The sequence below is a fragment of the Saimiri boliviensis genome, chromosome 3 (genome assembly GCF_048565385.1).
Source record: "Saimiri boliviensis isolate mSaiBol1 chromosome 3, mSaiBol1.pri, whole genome shotgun sequence".
Taxonomy (NCBI): Eukaryota; Metazoa; Chordata; class Mammalia; order Primates; family Cebidae; genus Saimiri; species Saimiri boliviensis.
This window is the reverse complement of record NC_133451.1, coordinates 63259812-63282106: the sequence shown is the minus strand read 5'-3', so window position 1 is coordinate 63282106 and position 22295 is coordinate 63259812. Positions and strand designations below refer to the sequence as shown.

Below are 22295 nucleotides of genomic sequence, written 5' to 3'. Positions count from 1 at the left end.
CAAAAAATTATTTGATCCACATTTTGTTATTTTATCTTCAGTTCTGTGTCAAACAGAATGCAGAAACATGAACCTCCCATGGCTAAGTTTCTGGAAACTCTTCTAAAATGTATTACGCAAGACTAGTGATGTATCCATACAAGAACATTGATATTAGCTGAAAGACAGCACTTATAAACATAAAAGGGACATCAAACACTCTTGTGTAAACAGGTCATCAACCTTCATTTATCTCTTTGCCATCTACATGCTCAGACTGTTAATCTGATGATAATGTATTTACTTTGAAGTGTAAGTTACATTTTAACTTCTTGATTGATTTATCCACGGATATAACCACAAGAAATGACAAAGAAGCAGCAAATGAAAAAAGCCTTGCATTATACCAGGATGTCTGTGAAATGGACTTCAGTTTTTCTGCTCATACAGCTGAGCTGTTACATTAACTCTGGGAACTGTGGAAAGGTGCTGGTGTGGCCCACAGAATTCAGCCATTGGATGAATATGAGGACAATCCTGGATGAGCTTGTCCAGAGAGGTCATGAGGTGACTGTGCTGGCCTCTTCAGCTTCCATTCTTTTTGATCCCAACAGCCAATCTACTCTTAACTTTGAAGTTTTTCCAGCATCTTTAACTAAAACTGAGTTTGAGGATATCGTCCTGCAACTGATCAACAAATGGTTAGACCTTCCTAAAGACTCATTTTGGTCATACTTTTCACAAATTCAAGAAATCCTGTGGACATTTAGCGACGTAGTTATAAAATACTGCAACGATGCAGTTTCAAATAAGAAACTTATGAAAAAACTACAGGAGTCAAAATTTGATGTTGTTTTTGCAGATGCTATTTTTCCCGGTGGTGAGCTGCTGGCTGAGCTACTAAACATACCCCTTGTGTACAGTCTCCGCTTCTCTCCTGGTTACGTTATTGAAAAGCATAGTGGAGGATTTCCATTTCCTCCTTCCTATGCACCTGTTGTTATGTCAGAATTAAGTGATCAAATGACTTTCATGGAGAGGGTAAAAAATATGTTCTATGTGCTTTATTTTCAATTTTGGTTCCAAATATTTAATATGAAGAAGTGGGACCAGTTTTACAGTGAAGTTCTAGGTAAGTAATTTTTTCAGTGGATATCATGGAGATCTAACTTTCTTGTGCCTTTGAAGCTGTTTCCTGTGCCTTTAAAGCTGAGCTTATACAAAGCAAAAGAGTCAAGATAGTGGAGTCTTTTTGTTTTTTTATTTATTTGTTTTATTTTGTTTTGTAGTCTTGCTCTGTCTCTCAGGCTGTCAGGTTGAAGTACTGGAGTGCAGTGGCACAATCTCTGCTCACCTCTGGGATTACAGGTGTGTGTCACCAAGCTCAGCTAATTTTTTCTATTTTTATTAGAGACATGGTTTAACCATGTTGGCCAGGCTGTTCTCACACTCCTGAAGTCAAGTGATCCACCTGCCTTGGCTTCCCAAAAAGTGCTGGGATTACAGGTGTGATCCACCATGCCTGGCCATAGTGAAGTTTTTTGTAAGTGAATTTATAAAATGAAAACACAAGATGATCTATCAATTGCACCAATCGTATAGAAATGCTGACATTATAAGGTCATTTATTTTTATTTTATTTTTTTTTTTTTTTTGAGACGGAGTTTCGCTCTTGTTACCCAGGCTGGAGTGCAATGGCGCGATCTCGGCTCACCGCAACCTCCGCCTCCTGGGTTCAGGCAATTCTCCTGCCTCAGCCTCCTGAGTAGCTGGGATTACAGGCACGCACCACCATGCCCAGCTATTTTTTTTGTATTTTTAGTAGAGACGGGGTTTCACCACGTTGACCAGGACGGTCTCGATCTCTCGACCTTGTGATCCACCCGCCTCGGCCTCCCAAAGTGCTGGGATTACAGGCTTGAGCCACCGCGCCCGGTATAAGGTCATTTAAAACCCTGTGGCCATTGCTCATACAGAACAGTCTAGGAAGCCATAAACTGATATATTAGTGTACCTAATATTTCTTTAAACTATCACACATCTGTTTTAATATACATTTTTTTCATCTTAAAACAGTCAAATCTGTCAACAAACATCTTGCTGAATGCGTACATGTAGATTGAGCAGTCACACACTTTTCTACAATTATCCATGTAACATTGCAGAAGTTTTTCCTTGTATACTCAGTTTCCATATTCTAAAATTAAAATCTGTCCCCATGTTACCAGAATATTTCCTTCACATTTGAGAGAAATAGTGTCTCTATCTCAAATGCAAACACTAATAAGGTAATTTTTTGTTGACTCTACATTTCTTCACTAAAAGATTGGAAATCATTCATTTTAAGCTCAATTATCTTGTTGAAGTCTGAACTTTGTATATCTGTATATTTTGTTTGTTTTTTTTTTTTTTTTTTTTGAAACTATGTCTGGTCATTAAACAATATGAGCCAAAATAAGGTTGAGTATAAATCTCTATTTCAATAAATTCTCAATGTTTTCTATCTGTAATTTAATTTACTTACAAGCTAATATTATTAATATCTTAGGATGGGTCAAAAGCAGTAGTGGGTACAAGGATTTCAGCCATACTCTCGAAATAGTCCGCAGTTCACTTGAATAACTAAAGATAAAAGGATTAGCTTCATGAATTGTGGAAACTGGACTATTTCTTAGAAAATTGTTCTGTAGGTACAACAGAATTAGTTGATCATCGGGCTCAAAGAATTGTTTAAACGTTTATATGCTACTATTGAAGCTTTAAAGGTAAAGAAATGGATGTTTAGTTCTCTAGGGATTATTTTAATAATTGTTTATGATTATGAGTATACTGATGTGGCATCAGCAAGTCATTTACCCTCAAAGTACTCTTATCACTTTGCCTTTCTTGTAAATACACATGGGCAAATTAAGTAATACACAAAAATTAAATTATCCCTATATTTGAACATATGTTTATGTATTTTAAAGCACAGACACTTTGCCTACATTGTTCTTATACTTTTCAGAAAATTACCTAGTGTAATTATTTTGTGTAGTCTACCTTTTCTTTATTTCTGTCAGGAAGACCCACTACCTTATCTGAGACAATGGGGAAAGCTGACATATGGCTTATTCGAAACTCCTGGGATTTTCAATTTCCTCATCCACTCTTACCAAACGTTGATTTTGTTGGAGGACTCCACTGCAAGCCTGCCAAACCCCTACCTAAGGTAAAGGAAAATTTTTTGGGTTTTGATTTGTTTGTTTTGAATTTTTCGTAGGAATGACTCTACAGTCTTCATTCAGAGTGATTGACTGACAGTGAAAGAAAGATGGGAAGTAAGTAGGGTGAAGCGCATACCAATTAGAAACTCATGTACATGTTGATTTGTTGATACCATCACAATTACATGAGTTTAATCATTATTCTAGATAGAGAGGAAAACAAAGAAGACTTTGAAAATAGGGTTTGTTAAATTAAAGCCTTGATTATACAACACATAAGAAGGTATTTGTCATTCATTAAAAGAGTATTTACAAAAAGTTTAGCACATACCACAGGCAACAGAAAAAAAAATAGACACAGTTTCTGTCTCCACAGACATGATATGCTACTTTGAAAGATAGAATATGTGCAATTAATAAAAATTGTGCAAAAGCTATTATCTAAAGGAAAAACCCAATGCCAAGAAAGCATCAGTGGAGATAATAGAAAGTATCCTGGAGTTACTGATAATTAAGATGAGAACTGAACAATGTGCAGAAATCAGTGAAAGACCGAGTGGGACAGGAAGACGCAAAAAGAAGAAGATAATGTGTTCGGGACAGTTCTCAAGACTCCAAGTTGAGTTTTCAGGGCAAGGCTGAGTGAGACTCAGATGATACTGAGAGGCAAGTTAGAGCCAGATATTTATTAGCAGTTAAAATATTTATTAAATGCTGTTGGGAACTACTCAAAGAGTAAAGAAATGATGATACGTGAAAAGATTTTTTTATATAAAGAAAGAGCATATCAAGAGTTAAGAAATGATGATATGTGATAAGATCATCTTTAAAAAAAAAAAGAAAGAAAGAAAGAAAGAAAGAAAACACAGACCATTCAGGAAATTTTGCATGGAACCTGGTAGCAGATGATGAAAAAGTGAACTAGAATGTTGATAGAAATAATTTTGGCTACATTTACAGTAGTAGTACCCACTTCATATTGTGTTGTATGGAAAAAAAGTTAATATATACAAAACTCCTAAAATGTCTCTGTTATATAGTCAGTGATTGAGAAATATTATTAATTTTGCAATTATGGTTATTTTATTATCATTACTAATACACTAATTACTTATCGTGTGCAAGTTACTTGAGATATCATTCTTCATTTAATAGAATCAGAGTGTTTGGTACATCAAGATTACATTCTCTTACAAAGTCATAGATGGCAGATATCCTGCGAACTCGAATAAAAGTAGACATACTAGTTTTGCCAGTAGGATGAGCAAGTGAAAATTCTAAAATTCTACAGTAAGGGATAAGGATCTTAAGTATTGTAGCTTAAAATAAAATAATTATTTAGCAATATAAATGTGTACCCCTAATAATATTTGCAGCCAACCCAGTGTTCATCTGATTTTACTCAAGGATGTAACTCACTCTACACTGAGATCCCAGAGATTTACATCATAGAACAGAAACATACCCTATTTGAGAAGGTATTTTTGGCCTTTTGACAAGCAACTCAGTAAAGCTTCCTGGGGGAACTTGTGTCTAGACACCATAGTTGCCCACAGAGAAGCAGGGAAAAAATGAACAATAAACGTATAATAAAGACCAAATAATTTCTACCACTTGTATCTGAATAGTAACAGTTTACAATAACAAAAGATTTCTGTCTGCATAGAAGATGATATTCCTTATAAAGGAACACAAGAACATTTTAAATTAATATTATACTTTTAAGACATATGTAGAAAGTAAGCATTCTTTAACACATTATTAAGTAATCTCTTAAGCTCTTTATCTACATAAAACTGAGAATTTATTCCATGGTTAAAATCCAATATCTATGGTGAATGCAAATTGTATGTGCTTTATATCATAACTTTCTAAAGAGACAAAAGCTGATATAAGGCTAATAAATATTCCATGCCACTCTAGCCTATTATTGAAAGATTTCCATATTCACATTAAGGGACAGTGACAGTGCCAGTAGGAAGGGAAAGAGAGTAGGAGGTGTAGAAGGATAAGAAAAAGGATGACTAGTAGACAGTAGTGATAATTACTAACACTAGCTGTTGTTATTAACTTGCATGAAGATTTGAATGCAAGTCAATGGTTGTAAAATCAGTTCTCTAGTTGTTCATTATGTGAAATAATTGTTAAGCCAAGTCACTGTCTTTTAAATTAAATATTAGTTTCTCAGATAACTTATATATAACATATATGTGTGTGTGTGTGTGTATATATATATATGTATATATATATATATATATATATATATATATATATAAACAAAAAGAAACTTGGCCAAATGTATCAAATGTTTTAAAAATGCACATAGCCTTTGGTTTTACAACATGTTCACATGAAATCATACAGAGAAAAGTAAATCAAGGTGTACATAAATATGGAAAATATTCATTAAACTGACATAGGAAGTAATCCAACATCTTAAATGAAGGAATGATTGAAAACTTAGACTATGTGCATACAATAGAATTACAATAATTTTATCAATCAAATATTCAATTACACTGTCAGTCGTAATACAAGCAAAGTGAGGTAGAAAATTATAAATATGACAAAATGACAAGATTTTTGTAGGAGAAAAAAGGTATATACAATAAGGTTAAATTTGATAAATAAATGTCACGTGTACATGTGTAAATAGAACAAAAGCCATGATGAGAACACATACATTTTATTTTTTATTTATTTTTATTTATTTTTTTTAAGATGGGATTTCACCATGTTGGTCAGGCTGATCTTGAACTCCCGACCTCAGGTGATCTGCCCACCTTCGCCTCCAAAGTGCTTGGATTACAGGCATGAGCCACCACACCCGGCCTAACATATATATTTTAAATTGTTAATATCTCTAGATAGAAATTCTAGAAAATTTTTCTTTTATTTTTAAACTTTTCATGCTTTTATCGAATTACTTACATTTATTTTGCATTATTTTTATGAAATTGTCACAGAATGTTAAACAACCAGTCCACATTAGTGATGAATCGGTAAAAAGGTTAGATTACTTCAACACTGGGTGAATAAAGAAGGCTCTGGGCATCAACTCAATGAGAGTAAACACTAAACGTGAGTTATTTTAAATGTGGCAACAGGTAACTGCAATCACGCAAAATACCTAGATGCCCCATGTATTACCTGGAATAGTAATACAATGACTCTCACATTAACACTGATGTCTGAAGATTAAAAATTATATTTTAAAAAATACATAGCAATATACAGGTACTGATTGACTTATGACCTATGCAACTTACGACCATTTGACTTTACGATCACAATCGCTAGCCATGACTGCTCCACGTCTGGCAGCGCAAGCGTTGCCCAGCTGGGCGTAAGACAGTGCGGACCTGCAGCACTACCATCTCCGCGTGCACCATTTCAACTGTACATATAGCCTACTTAACTTACGACCAAATCGTGTTATGACGGTTCCACGGTCCCGACCGTGGTCGTAAGTCGAGCACTGCCTGTATGGTCTTCACAGTCAATATTTGGATTTTTTTCTTTGTTTTATAAACAACAGTTTAAAAAGTTTTACTCTAGTGATTAAATCTGGAAGTATATAAATTTAAATACTGGCATAGGTTGGAAAAAGCAAATCAGAATAATTATCAATCAATTTTTGCCAAGCACATCTTCACTAGGAGTTTATGTAGCGTGAGTGAGCTACTCATGAGGGTGACCAGATCTCCCACGTGGGAAGGCCTGGTGTCCTCTTGTATTATGGTGCAAATGCTGCCTCTGAGACACAGCAAAGTAAAGATGAGAGTTCCTCACATGCAGTTAGAAATAGCAGATCAATTTAACAGTGTGATTTCAGGGCAATAGGGGTTCCACCTAAACAATAACCTGAGAAATACGGTCATACGACTATCTAACTATATACCATACAATTCTGTGTTACAAATGAGACTCTCAGGACTAATTCATAGAAATTTCAAATCAAAACCTGACTCCAGAATGTCGGTGATTATTAACCACCACCTTTATGATTATTTTTTCCTTGTTAGAAAAAGACGGGAAAACTCTGACAAAATTTAAGTGAAGTGTAAAGGATTATAGAGTAAATAAATGTAGACATAAAATCATCCCAACTGTAACTTTTCCTCAGTACTTATAGTTAGGAAAGAAACCACTAATGGCTTCAAACTAAAAGAATTCTATAAACACTCACCTGAAATAAAGATATGTGATCTAGTAGAATGACAATATAAAATTAAAGTCAAGTAGTACAATTTTCCAAGAACCTATATTAGTAACTATAATAAGTGAAGTCTTTGTATAAAATTTTAAGCATTATGTTCCTATTTTGTAAATAGCTCCATTTCTTTTCTCCCTTAAACACACACACACAAATGCATACATATTTACATGAATACCCTTATTAGAGGCCACCCAACTCATATTATCCATCTTCTTGATAAGAAACTGAGTAATTGAGTTAGTTAAAAGCTATAATTTACTCCAACAATTCCTGAGAATATTTGATTTTCTCTCTCTCTTTTTTTTTTTTTTTTTTTTTTTTTTTTTTTTTTGAGACCGAGTTTCGCTCTCGTTACCCAGGCTGGAGTGCAATGGCGCGATCTCAGCTCAACGCAACCTCTGCCTCCTGGGCTCAGACAATTCTCCTGCCTCAGCCTCCTAAGTAGCTGGGATTACAGGCACGCGCCACCATGCCCAGCTAGTTTTTTGTATTTTTAGTAGAGACGGGGTTTCACTATGTTGACCAAGATGGTCTCGATCTCTCGACCTCGTGATCCACCCGCCTTGGCCTCCCAAAGTGCTGGGATTACAGGTTTGAGCCACCGAGCCCGGCCTGATTTTCTCTCTTGAGTTATATGTACCAATTCTTTCAGTAGTGCTTGCTGAGCTGAAACTCTTTTGTGATGGAACAAATTCTTTTTTTCACAGGAAATGGAAGAGTTTGTCCAGAGCTCTGGAGAAAATGGCATTGTGGTGTTTTCTCTGGGGTCAATGGTCAGTAACATGACAGAAGAAAGAGCCAATGTAATTGCATCAGCCCTTGCCAAGATCCCACAAAAGGTTTGATAAATTGCCTTACTGGTATAGAAAACTACTGAAAGAGGCTGTCAAAATCTGTAAATAATCCAATTACAGAACTTTCCTGCCTAAACATTTAGCTGTTGGGATAGCCCTAATTATCAGATATTAGTTCAAAATCAGAAATATACTCGGAAGTTGCTAAAATAATACAGAGGGTATTTTCATGGATAATAAATTTGTCATTAATATGGTGATCAGGAATAAATATATTTAAGAGGTGTAGGGAAAGTTTGATATTACTGTGATATTGGGGTCAGGTAAAGAGATATCACCAAATTCTTCCCCTGTCATTTGATCCTTATGTTTAAGGATTCCTGAGGGCAACATATACACTACAGATGTTATCAGAAGAAATTACATTTAAAGTGGTAACTTCACTAGCATGGTAACAATAGCAGGTATTTCAAAATGTTTAACGTGCATCATGCAGTTTAGGCTTGCCACGTAATCCAGCCTCATATACTTCATGCACATTTTGGAATAGGCACAACTGTGTGATGTTCAGGGTACTATTCAGAGAAAGGACAGCCTAGGCTGCCATACGACTAGTCCACATTCCCACCCAACCAGGGAGATTTAAAGAAAGAGAAAAAGCAGCCTCTGTTGCTGGACTGAGCCCAGCCAATGTCTGAAGCAGAAAGATGAAAGAGAAAGGGTGGAGATGGGTCCTATCCTGAAGGTGGATCCCATGCTGTATAAAATGTGGCCCCACAGGGACTCTGCACTATCAGGTTAACAACTTGCCCCAGTGGAAGCAGCAGAAGGAAATATAGGAAGGAGTCAAACAGAAGGAAGCCAGGCCGGGGAATAGGCTCAGATGCCGCCTCTATAGAACATAGTAGGAACATATTTTCTTCTGCACCTGTGTGTGTCGGTCAATTGCTTTTTAGTTCCTTATCTGATATAGTCTTCTGGTAATGACCTATACTGACATTTTTGCTGAAAACTCAGTTGCTTTAATACTGATAAAGCAAATAAAAGTTAAACACTCTGTTATTGGTCAGTTCATGAGGATTGCTTGGGAATTCTAAAATTAGCAACTTAAACATAAAAATGTCTTTGCTATAGCAGAACATAATAATCACTGTTGTCAAGCTTTGTAGCACATTGTCTAAGTGTTTACAGTGAGTTGAACAAATTCAGCAAAATACAAGTTTGAATTAATTCCAAACTGTCTCTTTATTTACGATACCAACAGCTTCCTCATTTCAATGCTGAAAAAAAATCTAAATTAGCAATACTGATAATATTCTGAATTTATCTCAAAAATTGTCCCTTGAAATTTCTCGTGGAAGTAGTGCTTGATAATTCATAATTTCAAAGAAGTTATATATGCTACCTTTGTAGCATTAACTTACTTCTTACAAGTAGTTTATTTTATCAACTTGCTTTTCTGTCAATCAAAGAACATTAAACTCGAATATAATAACTTATAGACAAGTAAAATGCATGAACTACTTCCCATATTACTAAAAAATGGATACATTAATATTTGATTTGGAAGATAAAAACTAGTATAAAATACATCACACAAAATAAACATATAGGTCATTTCTGAATTGTTACTATCTTTCTCACTAGAATTGTAATGACTACTTAAATTGCTTTCATACATATAATTTTTTATAATTTTTGTGTATTAATTTTATCTCTTAACTTTTATTTTAAGTTTAGGGATACATGCGTAGGTTTGTTACATAGATAAACTTGTGTCATGGGGGCTTGCTTTATAGATTGTTTCATCATTCAGGCAGTAAGTCCTGTATATCCATTAGTTATTTTACCTCATCTTCTCTCTCCTCCCACCCTCCACCCTCCAGTACACCCCAGTGTATGTTGTTCTCCCATGTTTCTATGTGTTCTTGTCTTTTAACTTCCATTTAATTGCGAGAATATGTAGTATTTGGATTTCTGTTTCTATGCTACTTTGCTAAGGATAATAGCCTCCGGCTTCATCTATGTCCCTGTAAATACAAAATCTTGTTCTTCTTTATGGCTCCATAATATTCCATGGTGTATATGTACCCCGTTTTCTTTATTTAGTCAATCATTGATGCACTTTAAGGTTTATTCCATGTCTTTACTATTGTAAATACTACTGCTATGAATATACATGCACATACATGTGCCTTTATGAGAAAGTGATTCATCATCCTTTGGGTATATACTCAGTAAAGGTATTTCTGGGTTGAATTGTATTGTAGCTTCTAGGTTTTAGAGGAAGTGCCACAGTGACTTCCATACTGGTTGAACTAACTTACCCTCCCACTAGCAGAGTATAAGCGTTCCTTTTTCTACACAATCTTGCCAGTATCTATTACTTTTTGAGTTGAATAATAGCCATTATGACTCATATGAGAGAGTATATATTGTGGTTTTGATTTGCATTTCTCTAGTGAGCAGTGATCTTAAGCTTTTTTTTAATATGATGATTGGCCACATGTAGGTCTTCTTCTGAAAAGAGTAACAATTTTTAAAATATTTGAACTTTTCTTTGATAATCTCATTTTTCTAAGCTATTATTTTGGAAAATCCTAGTTTCCTTATACACTTAACTAATTATAAAAATTAAGAAAATGAAATATAAGTATTCTATTTATGTCAGTCTTTGAGTAGTCTTTATTACCTAACATCCCTTAACCCCATTCTTAATCTCTTTAGAATGCTAACATTCTATAACTTTGGAGCTTCACTCATGAAGTAAGATGTTTTCTTTACTGTAACAGGTTCTGTGGAGATTTGATGGAAATAAACCTCATGCCTTAGGACACAATACTCGGGTGTACAAGTGGATGCCCCAGAATGACCTTCTTGGTATGACTCTGGAGAACAAATAGTGAATATGTTAGTAACTGCCCATTAGAGTGTTAATAATTCATCATGAAATAAGATTATTTGTTATGGAAAAACTTAAAAATACAATGAAACTTCTTTATATTTATTCCAGTCCTGTAGGAACAATAATAAGTAATTGTCAGCATTTTATGACATATGCTCACATTCTTTATGGTCAAAATCAGAGTATCTTTATTTCAGGTGTTATAACATCTTACTGAATTTTTTAATAACTTCATGGGTTTTCTCTTTGTCTCCTAGTTCTACAACTTTACACCTGTTCTTTCCTTTTATGCGGGGTTATTTCAAATGTCACTAAAGTAACAGCTCTTCTGCTATCACAAGGGCCTCTGCAATTTCTGTAGAATTAAATTCCTAATCTGAATCATAAAATGATGACACATTTCATGATGAAGTGTGACTTGTCCTTTCTCAATCCTGACATCACCACCACCCAACTGCCTGCTGCCTTACATATGTCATATCACATTCTGTGACTGCACTTAAAAGAACACATTCCTACAGGTCCATCTATTTCCTTTGGTTTCTTTCTTTCTCTCTTTCTTTCTTTCTTTCTTTTTCTTTCTTTCTTTTCTTTCTTTTTCTTTCTTTTTTTCTTTCTTTCTTTCTTTTTCTTTCTTTTTATACTTTTTCCTTTTTCTTTCTTTCTTACTTGCTTGCTTTCTTGCTTTCTTTTTCTTTTGGACATTTTATTTCTTTTATTCAGATTGCACTTTTTCTTTAGTCCAACTGGTAAGCTTGTATTAATTATTTCAGTCTGAAATCGCATGCACCGTATCACTTTCACTTACATCTTCATCAAGTAGGTGCTCTTTCCTCTGAAGCTGAAACAAAATTTTAATTTCGTTCAATATTTTAGCTAGATAACACTGTGACTTTAAGACCCTTTAGTTGTGTATTTCTCATTTTATTCTTATAAATAATTTTGCTAAAATTAATTCCATCCTAGGCCATCCAAAAACCAGAGCTTTTATAACTCATGGTGGATCCAATGGCATCTACGAGGCGATCTACCATGGGATCCCAATGGTGGGCATTCCGTTGTTTGCAGATCAACCTGATAACATTGCTCACATGAAGGTCAAGGGTGCAGCTGTTAGATTGGACTTCAGTACAATGTCGAGTACAGACTTGCTGAATGCACTGAAGACTGTAATTAATGATCCTGTGTGAGTATAGTAATAATTTTTACTAGGTGGTATTTATAGACAGCTTATCTTGTCAATAGCAAGTATGAATTTCATCGTTTTTGCAAGAAACTAATTTTGAAAGAATTTAAATGATGTAGCCAATCTGAAATCTTCTTGTATTTTTGAGCAGTTATTAAAAAATTGTGTTTCAACCCCATACATTTGTGGGTATCCAATTAGTGAAACAATTTTCTACACAAAAATCATTGATAATATTAAAAAGACATTAAAAATAATACAATTAATTCATAATAGGAAGAATAAACTTGAAAAAAGTCATAAAATATTTTAATTAAATATCTAAAATGTCTAAAAGTATAACTATTTTCTTGATGAAAAATACACTTTTGTTTTTATAATTATTGTAACAGATTTGATAATTAGATATAATTTCCATAACATAAACCCCATCTATTAACAGTATAAAATCTCTATATATTTAGAATGCTTACAGAGTCATAAAGCCAACTGGAATCATACAGTTTAGGATTTTGTGTAAATGACTTTTTTCACCTAGCATAATTTTTTATGTTTTAATGGTTTTTAGATTCATTCATGTTGTAGTGTGTATTAATACTTCTTTTTACAGCAGTGTGATATTTTATAGTATGGATATGCCATATTTTATTTGTTCACTTATCAGTTTATTGGCCTTTTGATTGTTTTCAATTGTGGTTATTAGGGACATTGCTACACATGTTTTTGCATAAACATGTTTTCCTTTCTTTTGCGTTGTTACTGTAAGTGGAATTCCTGCCTTATGTGGGAACTGCATGTTTATGAAGAACTGCTAAACTGTTTTCCAAATGACTTGTTCCATTTGCCATTACCACCAGTAGTACAAGAGGGTTCCAATTCCTCCACACCGTTGCCAACATCTGTTACTGTCTTTTTGCTGTAACTTTTTTAGTGGAGGTGAAATGCTCTCTCATTGTGCTTTTGAATTGCATTTTCATTATGATTAAAAATGTTGAGCATTGTTATATGTGCTTATCGGACATATACCTTCTTTGGAAAAATGTCTATTCAAATCCTTGGAACACTTTTAAACTTTGCTCTCTGTCTTATTATTGAGTTTTAAGAACTGTTTATATATTATGGACATAATCTTATATCAGATATATAATTTTCAAATATTTTGTTTTATTCTGGGTGTGCTAACGTTTTACTTTTTTGACGATGGTTTTTAAAGCACACACATTTTAAGTTTCATAAGTTAAATTTTTAATAATTGATTCATTTTTATTCTAAAGGAAACAGTGTAAAAATGCCTAAAATTCTCAGTCCAGCTACCATCAATTCAGCATTTACAAGTACTATCAATAATATTTTTTTAAGAAAGGTATCACCTAAAGGAATACTTTTAAAACAGGTTGAACCAATATAAAAGAAATATAAAATAAGGTGTTATATTTAAACATGAATATGCAAATACTTCCACTAAATCAAAACATACCTTATAGAGGAGCAAATAATTAGTAGGGACATAAAACATTAGAAAAACAGAGTTAACAAATGGAACCTCATGCTGGAACAAAATACACACACACACACACACACACACACACATACACACACACATATATACATATATATGTTTAAATATACTTACATATATATGTCTAAACACATATATATGTATTATATATGTCAACTGGAAGACATATTTTCTTAGAGCATGTTGAACTGTTAGCAGTTATTTGAAGTGACATTTGGTGGGCTGTAAATCCAGACTCAGTAAATTTAAAAAGATTCAATATAATAAAGTGTATATAATCCAGCCTTAGTGGAAGTAAAGGAGATTTAAAAACAATAACTAAAATGACTTCAATTTTGGAAATTAAAAAAATTTAAAGTCCTTCCTCAGCCTCCAGAGTAGCTAGGATTACAGGCATGCATCACCATGCACAACTAATTTTGTATTTTTAGTAAAGACAGGGTTTCACCATGTTGGTTAGGCTGGTCTCAAACTCCTGACCTCAGGTGATCCACCCACATTGGCCTCCCAAAGTGCTGGGATACAGGTGTGAGCCATTACTTGAACCTGGAAGATGGAGGTTGCAGTGAGCCAGGATCATGCCATTGCACTCCAACCTAGGTAACAAGAGCAAAACCTAAAAAAAAAAAAAAAAAAAATTAAAAATTAAAGAAGTAAATCATGATTATGCATGCACTTTTATCTCAGCAATGCTACTTTCAATTATATACCCAACAGATAAGTATACATAGGGAAATCTAGTGCTATATATGATGTGGACAGGAAACAGGAAAATACTGGGTAGAAGAGGTCAGTTCCCCAGCAAAGTTTCCACCTTCAAGCCTGAAAACTCATGGCCCTCCATGAGAAGACACATTCCTGTTTTTGAGCCCCGAAGTTGCCTTTTGGTCCCACATCCACTAATTCTGTACCTGTATAAACCCCAACTCCCCGGCTCCACAAGGAGAATAACAGAAGAGCAGAATAATGGCAGAATGGTTCATTAGAGAGAAGAGAAGGAGCTTCTGAATAGTGAGAGTAGTTCAGTTAGGGACAGTCGGAGGAGAGAGATTGGATGCTGGATGGCCAAACTCCAGGGGAAGATCATCTTCCCACTCTGTTACCATTTGAGCTCCCCATACATCCCACTGAGAGCAACCTCCACCAGTCGATAAAAGTCATGCATTCTGTCATAAACATTTACATGTCATCCTTCAATTCCATGTGCGACCTGATTCTTCCTGAATGCTAGACAAGGACCTGAGTACTAACAGGGCACTGAACTGGTTAACACTTAAGCCATTAGAAGAGGGCAAACCTAAAAGAGTACCCTGTAACACTACCCACTTGGGCTTCAGGAGTTGCAGACACCCACCCCTGGATGCTGCCTTGGGGCAAGAGGCCAGGGGTGCTCACCCAGGCTCCTGCACCTGGCTGTCTACATCCTCTCCCTCCTATAAGGGGTTTGTGTGTGCATGGGGAGTGAACAGATGAGCCACAAACCTGTTGGACATCTTCGGAGGGGGGCCGTGAAACTCTTGCATTTCACATACAAAAATGTTTATGACAGAATTATTACTACTTTCTGAAAATTGTTAGCAACCCAAATGTCTATTGGTCATAAAATGATGGCATAATCCATGTGTTAGCAATCAACAAAATACTACACAGCAATGGAATTAATCAACAATTGCTACCTAAAAATTTTATAAAATGACTCTGATGAATACATATTATAAAATTTAATTATATAAACAAGCAAAACTAATGTATGATATTTGAAGTCAGGTTAATACTTAATTGGAGGACACAGCTAATGACAACGGTTTAGGAAAGGAGAATTATTCTAGGTAGGTTGTGATATCCTGTACCATGAACTGAGCAGTAGATAAATTGGTATTTTCTCTTCAAGTTAATGTTGAAGACGATCTTACACTTTTGACCTATTCACTTAGTGTATGTATATTTATCTTCTGGTTTTAATATTTAAAGGTTTACTTTACAAGCTATATATTTTAAATTCCAGGAATCAAATATCAAAATAATCATAAAACAATAGAGAAAATCCTAGGGGTTCCATCTTAGTGTGGCCAAGAAAAGCCTCTCTTAGTGGTAACATTTCAAGGGAAGCCTCAAAATGAGAGCGAAGCATGCCTTGGTTGTTGCAAGAAAGAATGTTCCAAGAGTGGGAGAGAGGGGACAAAATGTGTAAAGGTGCTAAGATGAGAACACCTGTGGGAGCATAAAGAAAAGTAGAAGGTCAATGTCTCTAGAAGACCTAGTGTCCATGGAAAAAAGTGTTAGGAGAAGAGCTTGCCAGTGTTTGACATTGCAGAGTCCTGTAGACGAAGTAACAGAGTTGGATTTTATTCTTTTTTTTATTTTTACGTTATACTTTACGCCCTGGGGTACATGCACAGATCATGCAGGATTGTTACATATGTATACACATGCCATGCTGCATCGATCCACCTGTCATCTACACTAGGTATTTCTCTTAATATTATCCCTCCCCAATTCCCCAACCCCCTGCTATCCTTTCCCTAGCTCTCCCACCCTGCAACAGACCCTGGTGTGTGATATTCCTCTCCCTGTATCCAGTGTTCTCATTGTTCAACACAAACTTATGAGTCAGAACACGCAGTGTTTGGTTTTCTGTTCTTCTGTCAGCTTGCTGAGAATTACGGTTTTCATCCTCTTGTATTGCTGTATAGTATTCCATGGTGTCTATGTGCCACATTATCTTTATCCAGTCTATTACTGATGGGCATTTGGGTTGGTTCCAAGTTTTGCTACTGTAAACAGCACTACAATGAACATACTTGTGCATTTGTCTTTAAAATAGAATGATTTACAATCCTTTGGGTATATACCCAGTTATGGGATTGCTGAGTCAAATGGAATTTCTATATGTAGGTCTTTGAGGAATCACCACACTGGTGTCCACAATGGTTGAACTAATTTGCACTTCTAGGTAGGTTCGATAGCCCCAACAGTATAAAAGTGCTCCTATTTGTCTACCTCTTCCATAGCATCTGCTGTCTCCAGATTTTTTAATGATCGCCATTCTAACTGGTGTGAGATGGTATCTCAATGTGGTTTTGATTTGCATTTCTCTAATGACCAGTGATGATGAGCATTTTTTCATGTTTGCTGGCTGCATAAATGCCTTATTTCAAAAGAAAGCATTTATGTTCTGTTCATGTCCTTTACCCACTTTTTGATGGGGTTTTATTCTTAATACAATGAGAAATCAGGCAAAAATCTTACTCAGGGGAGTGTCAAAATCTGACTTTCATTTAAAAAGTATCATTCTGGCTACTGGGTAGGAAACAGTAGGAGACACAGCGGTAGGGTAAATGCAGAGTGACTAGCTATGAGACATTTCACTCACCATGACCACAATTCCTTTTCAGAACTTAAAAATGATATTTCTCACATTGTATTTTCATTCCTTCTTAAAGCACTTAAAATTGTTCATGACATTGAGCATGTTCTCATATGCCTATTCCAGCACTAAAAGAGTATAATGGGATCGTTCATAACACAAAGGAGAAATGCTTAAGAGAAGGATACTTTATTCTCCATGATGTGATTATTTCGCATTGCAGCCTGTATCAAAACATCTCATGCAACCCACAAATATATACACCTACTATGTGCCCCAAAATTTAAAAATAATAATAAAATAACTCATATTTGCTTTGCTTGAGAGAAATTAGTTTTCTCACCTGACTTTCCATTTTTACTTTAAAAATACTTATCAATGATAACATTCAGATTTAAAATTCCAGTTTCCATGATGACTCAATCAAATTACATAAATTCTGTGGCAGAGGATACTGCGAGCTGAGATAGTGCCACTGCACTTGAGCCTGGGCAACATAATGAGACTGTGTCTCTGAACAAACAAGTGAATAAATAAATGTAAAAAATAAAAACTTTTCATGAACTTGATATGCTCAGACAAAATAATCTACTTTCAGTAATGGTGTCTCTTTGTTTATTCTTCAGATATAAGGAGAACACTATGAAATTATCAAGAATCCAACATGATCAACCAGTGAAGCCCCTGGATCGAGCAGTCTTCTGGATTGAATTTGTCATGCGCCACAAAGGAGCCAAACACCTTCGGGTTGCAGCCCACAACCTCACCTGGTTCCAGTACCACTCTTTGGATGTGATTGGGTTCCTCCTGGCCTGCATGGCAGCTGTGATATTTATCATCACAAAATGTTGTCTATTTTGTTTCTGGAAATTTGTCAGAACTGGAAAGAAGACAAAAAAAGATTAGTTGTATTTGAGGCTTGAAGCTGGGAAACCTGATAGATGGGACTTCTTCAGTTTATTTCAACAAGAAAGGTTATGATGCAAGATTTCTTTCTTTCCGTGGCAGAAAATCATTTCAAAACACGCTTACCTTGTCAAGTAAAAATTGCTTCCTACAGTAAAATTGAACTATTTGACAAAGTTGTTGGTTCTATGAGTCAATTCAGGCTTTGCCAACTCAGATTTTCCATATGATAACAACAAAATCAATACATGTCTGTTAAAAAACAAATTTAAAATGGAGAAATGAGTGAGTGAGTGAGTGGTGGAAAGAACACGGGGCTAAAAGTCAGGAGAGTTGAGATCCAGTTCCATTTTTCTGCTGAGCCAGTCTTTCACCGTGAGCCTCACTTTACCATGTTTTCTGGTCATTTAATAATATTCGCCTGGTTGATTTTATTCTCATTTTTAAAATTATTTCAACACTTTTTAGGGAACAGGTGATGTTTGATTAGATGGATAAGTTCTTTAGTTGTGATTTCTGAAATTTTGGTACACTCATCCCCTGAGCAGTGTACAGAGCACCCAATGTATGGTCTCTCATCCTTCTCCCCACTCCAACCGTTCCCTGAGTCCTGAGAGTCCATTATATTATTCTTATGTCTTTACATTTTCATAGCTTGGCTCCCATTTATAATTGAGAAGATTCAAGTTTTGGTATGTAAGCCTGAATTGCTTCACTTAGAATAATGGTGTCCAATTCCATCCCAGTTGCTATTAATGGCATTATTTTGTTCCTTTTTATGACTGAGTAGTATTCCATGATGTGTCTGTGTGTGTGTGTGTGTGTGTGTGTGTGTGTGTGTGTGTATCACATTTTCTTTATCCATTGGTTGAAGGACATTTGGGTTGGTTCCATATTTTTACAGGAATTGTACTGCTATAAAGATGTGTGTGCATAAATCTTTGCATATAATGACATCTTTTTCTCTGGGTAGATACCCAATAGTAGAATAACTGGGTCAAAATGTAGATCTACTGTTAGTTTTCTAAGGAATCTCCTTACTGTTTTCTACAATGGTTATAGTAGTTTACAGTCTCACCAGCAGTGTAAAAGTGCTCCCTTTTACCAAATCCATGCCAAGACTGTAATATTTTTTGGATTTTTAAATAATGTCCATTCTTACAGGTGGATGGTGGTATTGAATTTTGGTTTTGATTTGGATTTCCATGATGATTACCGATGTTGAGCATTTTTTAATGTTCATTGGCCATTTGTAATTTTCTTTTGAGAATTGTCCATTCATGATCTTAGCCTGTGATGGCATTATTTGTTTTTATCTTCTTGATTTGTTTGAACTCTTTGCAGAGTCTGGATTTTAATCCTATATCAGATGCATAGTTTGTGAATATTTTCTCCCTCTCTGTGAGTTGTCTGTTTACTCAGCTGATTATTTCTTCTTCTGTGCAGAAGCTTTCTCCACTCTATGTTTTAGTTTGCTTTGTCAAAGATCAGTTGGCTGTAAGTATTTGGCATTATTTCTGGATTCTCTATTCTGTTCCATTGATACTACATGCCTGTTTTTATACCAGCGTCATCCTGTTTCAGTAGCTACAGACTTGTAATAGTTTGAAGTGAGGTAATTTGATATCTTCAGATTTGTTTTTTGTTTAGTCTTGCTTTAGCTGTGCAGACTTCAAGTTGAGAATCAAATCAAGAATTCATCCTTTTTTACAACAGCTAAATCAAAAAGAAAAAAAAAAGCATAAAATACTTAGAAATATACTCCACGAAGTAGGTGAAAGACCTCTACTAGGAAAACTACAAAATACTGCCAAAAAAAAAACCCACACAGAATTAAATAACATTAATAACTGAGTGCTTATGGCATGAAAAGAAAAAAAGTCAACAAAAAATCCTGCATCCTACAAAATTGTCTTTTAAAAGATAAAATAGACTTTTCAAACAAACACAAATTAAAATTTATTGCTAAGTAATCTGTCTGCCTTACAAAATGTCCAAAGAAATTTTCCAGGCTGAGAGTAAATAAACAGAAAAAAAAATTAATCCACATTAAAAAAAAGGAGCACCTGAAAAAATAATTATGGAAATTAACAAATTGTATAAATGCATATTTACTCAACTTCCTTCAACAAATTTAAGAAATAATGTAAAGCAGATATATTGTTACATTATTGGGCATTTAACATATACATATGTAATACATTAGTCAATAATAACACTAAGGTGGTTTATAGATGCAAAACTGTATTGGAGCAAGAAATAATACCAAATGATAACTTAAATTTATAAGAACAAAAAAAGATAATCAAAAACCTATGTAACCAATGATATAGGTATATATTTGCTCTTAATTTTTTTTCACTTTTCAAAAGACATAACATTATATAATGTAGTAACAATGTTATTTTGGTTTGTAAATGTAATATATACATTTAAGTGTAATAAATACAAAAGAAACAGCACACAACAGAAGAGGAAATAAAGATTTGCATGAGATATCAATATTTAAAAATAATAACAAATTGAGTACCTAACAAATACATTAATAATAAACAATGTATTCTTGTAAGTCAAAGTTGAAATTAAAAAAAAAAAAAACCTTTGGTAAAAGTTGAAGAATACAAAAACCAAAAACGATACAGAAAGTTGTGAAAAAGGAGTTATTAAGGAGAAAATTTGCACCTGTAGAAAAAAAAAATCCAAAGCTAGCAGAAAAAAAGAAAATATGAATTAGTGTCAAAATAAGCAGACTGAAGAATAAGGAATCCAGAAATATAGCCAAACATAGAGTCAACTAATTTTTGACAGGAATGTTAAAGCTATACAGTTGAGAAAGAATAATCTCTTTAACAAATACCAGTGAGTAAACGAATTAGCCTTATACAAATGAAAAAAATTGGACCTCTGTCCTCAAACAATGTACAAAAATAAACCCAAAATAGATGAAACACTGAAATGTAAGATCTAGAAATATAAAATTCATAGCAGGAAGAATATGGGTATAACGTTACAACCTTGAATCTGTCAAGGTTTTAGCTACGACATCAGCAGCAGAAGCAACCAAAATAATATCAATAAATTGGATTTTAAAAAATTAAAATCTTTGCACATCAAATAACACCATCAATAAAGTCAAAAGAAAAACCAGAGTTTGGAATATATGTTTGCAAGTTACATACCTGATAAATGACCTGTATTAAAAAAATATAAAGAATGCTTACAGCTCAATGTTAAAAAGACAACCTAATCAAAAAATGTTTAAAAGATCTAAACAGAAATTTTACCAAAGAATATGTAAATGGCCACTAAGAACATCAAACAAATGTTTTATGTTGGATTACATAGTTGAGAGAAATACATAATGTCTTCCCAATGACAAGTAACCTTTCCTTTGTGCTCATAGTCAGGGAAATCCATTGTCATGACTAAACTAAGATACTTGTTCAGAAAAGCTGCCTAGAATGCACACAAGTTATTTAGCAGAACTATAACAATATAAAACTAAAGATAAATAAACAAATAGTGCTAGTATTCTTAAGAATTCATATTAATGATTAAAATATTTTAATAAAGAATCTGGTTCACATATTTTTTAACACTGTCTATCCCCATTAGTGTTTAAGATGCTATTTTAATTCTTATTATATGTACTCAGTCAAATACACACACAGGCACATTGCATGACTATGCATTAATAGTAGAGGAAATTTATTTTGTAGCACATAGTTCCTTCTGAAGGAACTTAGTGATGAGGTTTCTTTAAAAATTTGACACTACTAATACGTAACATTGGTCACACTGGGGTCACCACATGTGGGAGTCTGTCCTGCAGACCTTGCTTCTACAGCAGATGACTAAATACACTCAAACACAGAGTACAGTGAAAGAGCAGACTAGGGGGTCATGTACTTCCCAAAGAGTGAAATTACAGCTACACAACCCCCACTAGTTATCCTTCTTCACATTTATTCAGTATAGATTTAACAGCAAAGGCATTGAGTAAACACACGTGTGGATAATTAACATGGTTAAGAGAGTAGTCCTTTGAAAGATTAAAGCTCAGGTACAGATGCCCAGAGCAAACGCCATTAAAGGATAGTCTCCCTGGTCAACCTCCCCAATTCTCCACTCCAGAGGGCCATCTGGCTCAAAGATTACATGAGTAAACAAGCTAGTTAGAGTAGAAACAAAGGAATTTGGGGAGCTTATCTTAT

At 34.5% G+C, this 22295-nt stretch overlaps 1 protein-coding gene across 1 annotated transcript; it reads left to right on the top strand.

Moving 5' to 3' along the window:
* Nucleotides 1–350: 350 nt before the first annotated feature.
* On the top strand, nt 351–18257 carry LOC101031899 (UDP-glucuronosyltransferase 2B4-like). Its single transcript, XM_003931910.4, has 6 exons — nt 351–1111; nt 3042–3190; nt 8112–8243; nt 10991–11078; nt 12070–12289; nt 17802–18257. The coding sequence occupies exons 1-6, from the start codon at nt 364–366 to the stop codon at nt 18079–18081; spliced, it is 1617 nt and encodes a 538-aa protein (XP_003931959.2). The 5' UTR covers nt 351–363; the 3' UTR covers nt 18082–18257.
* The last annotated feature ends 4038 nt before the right edge of the window (nt 18258–22295 follow it).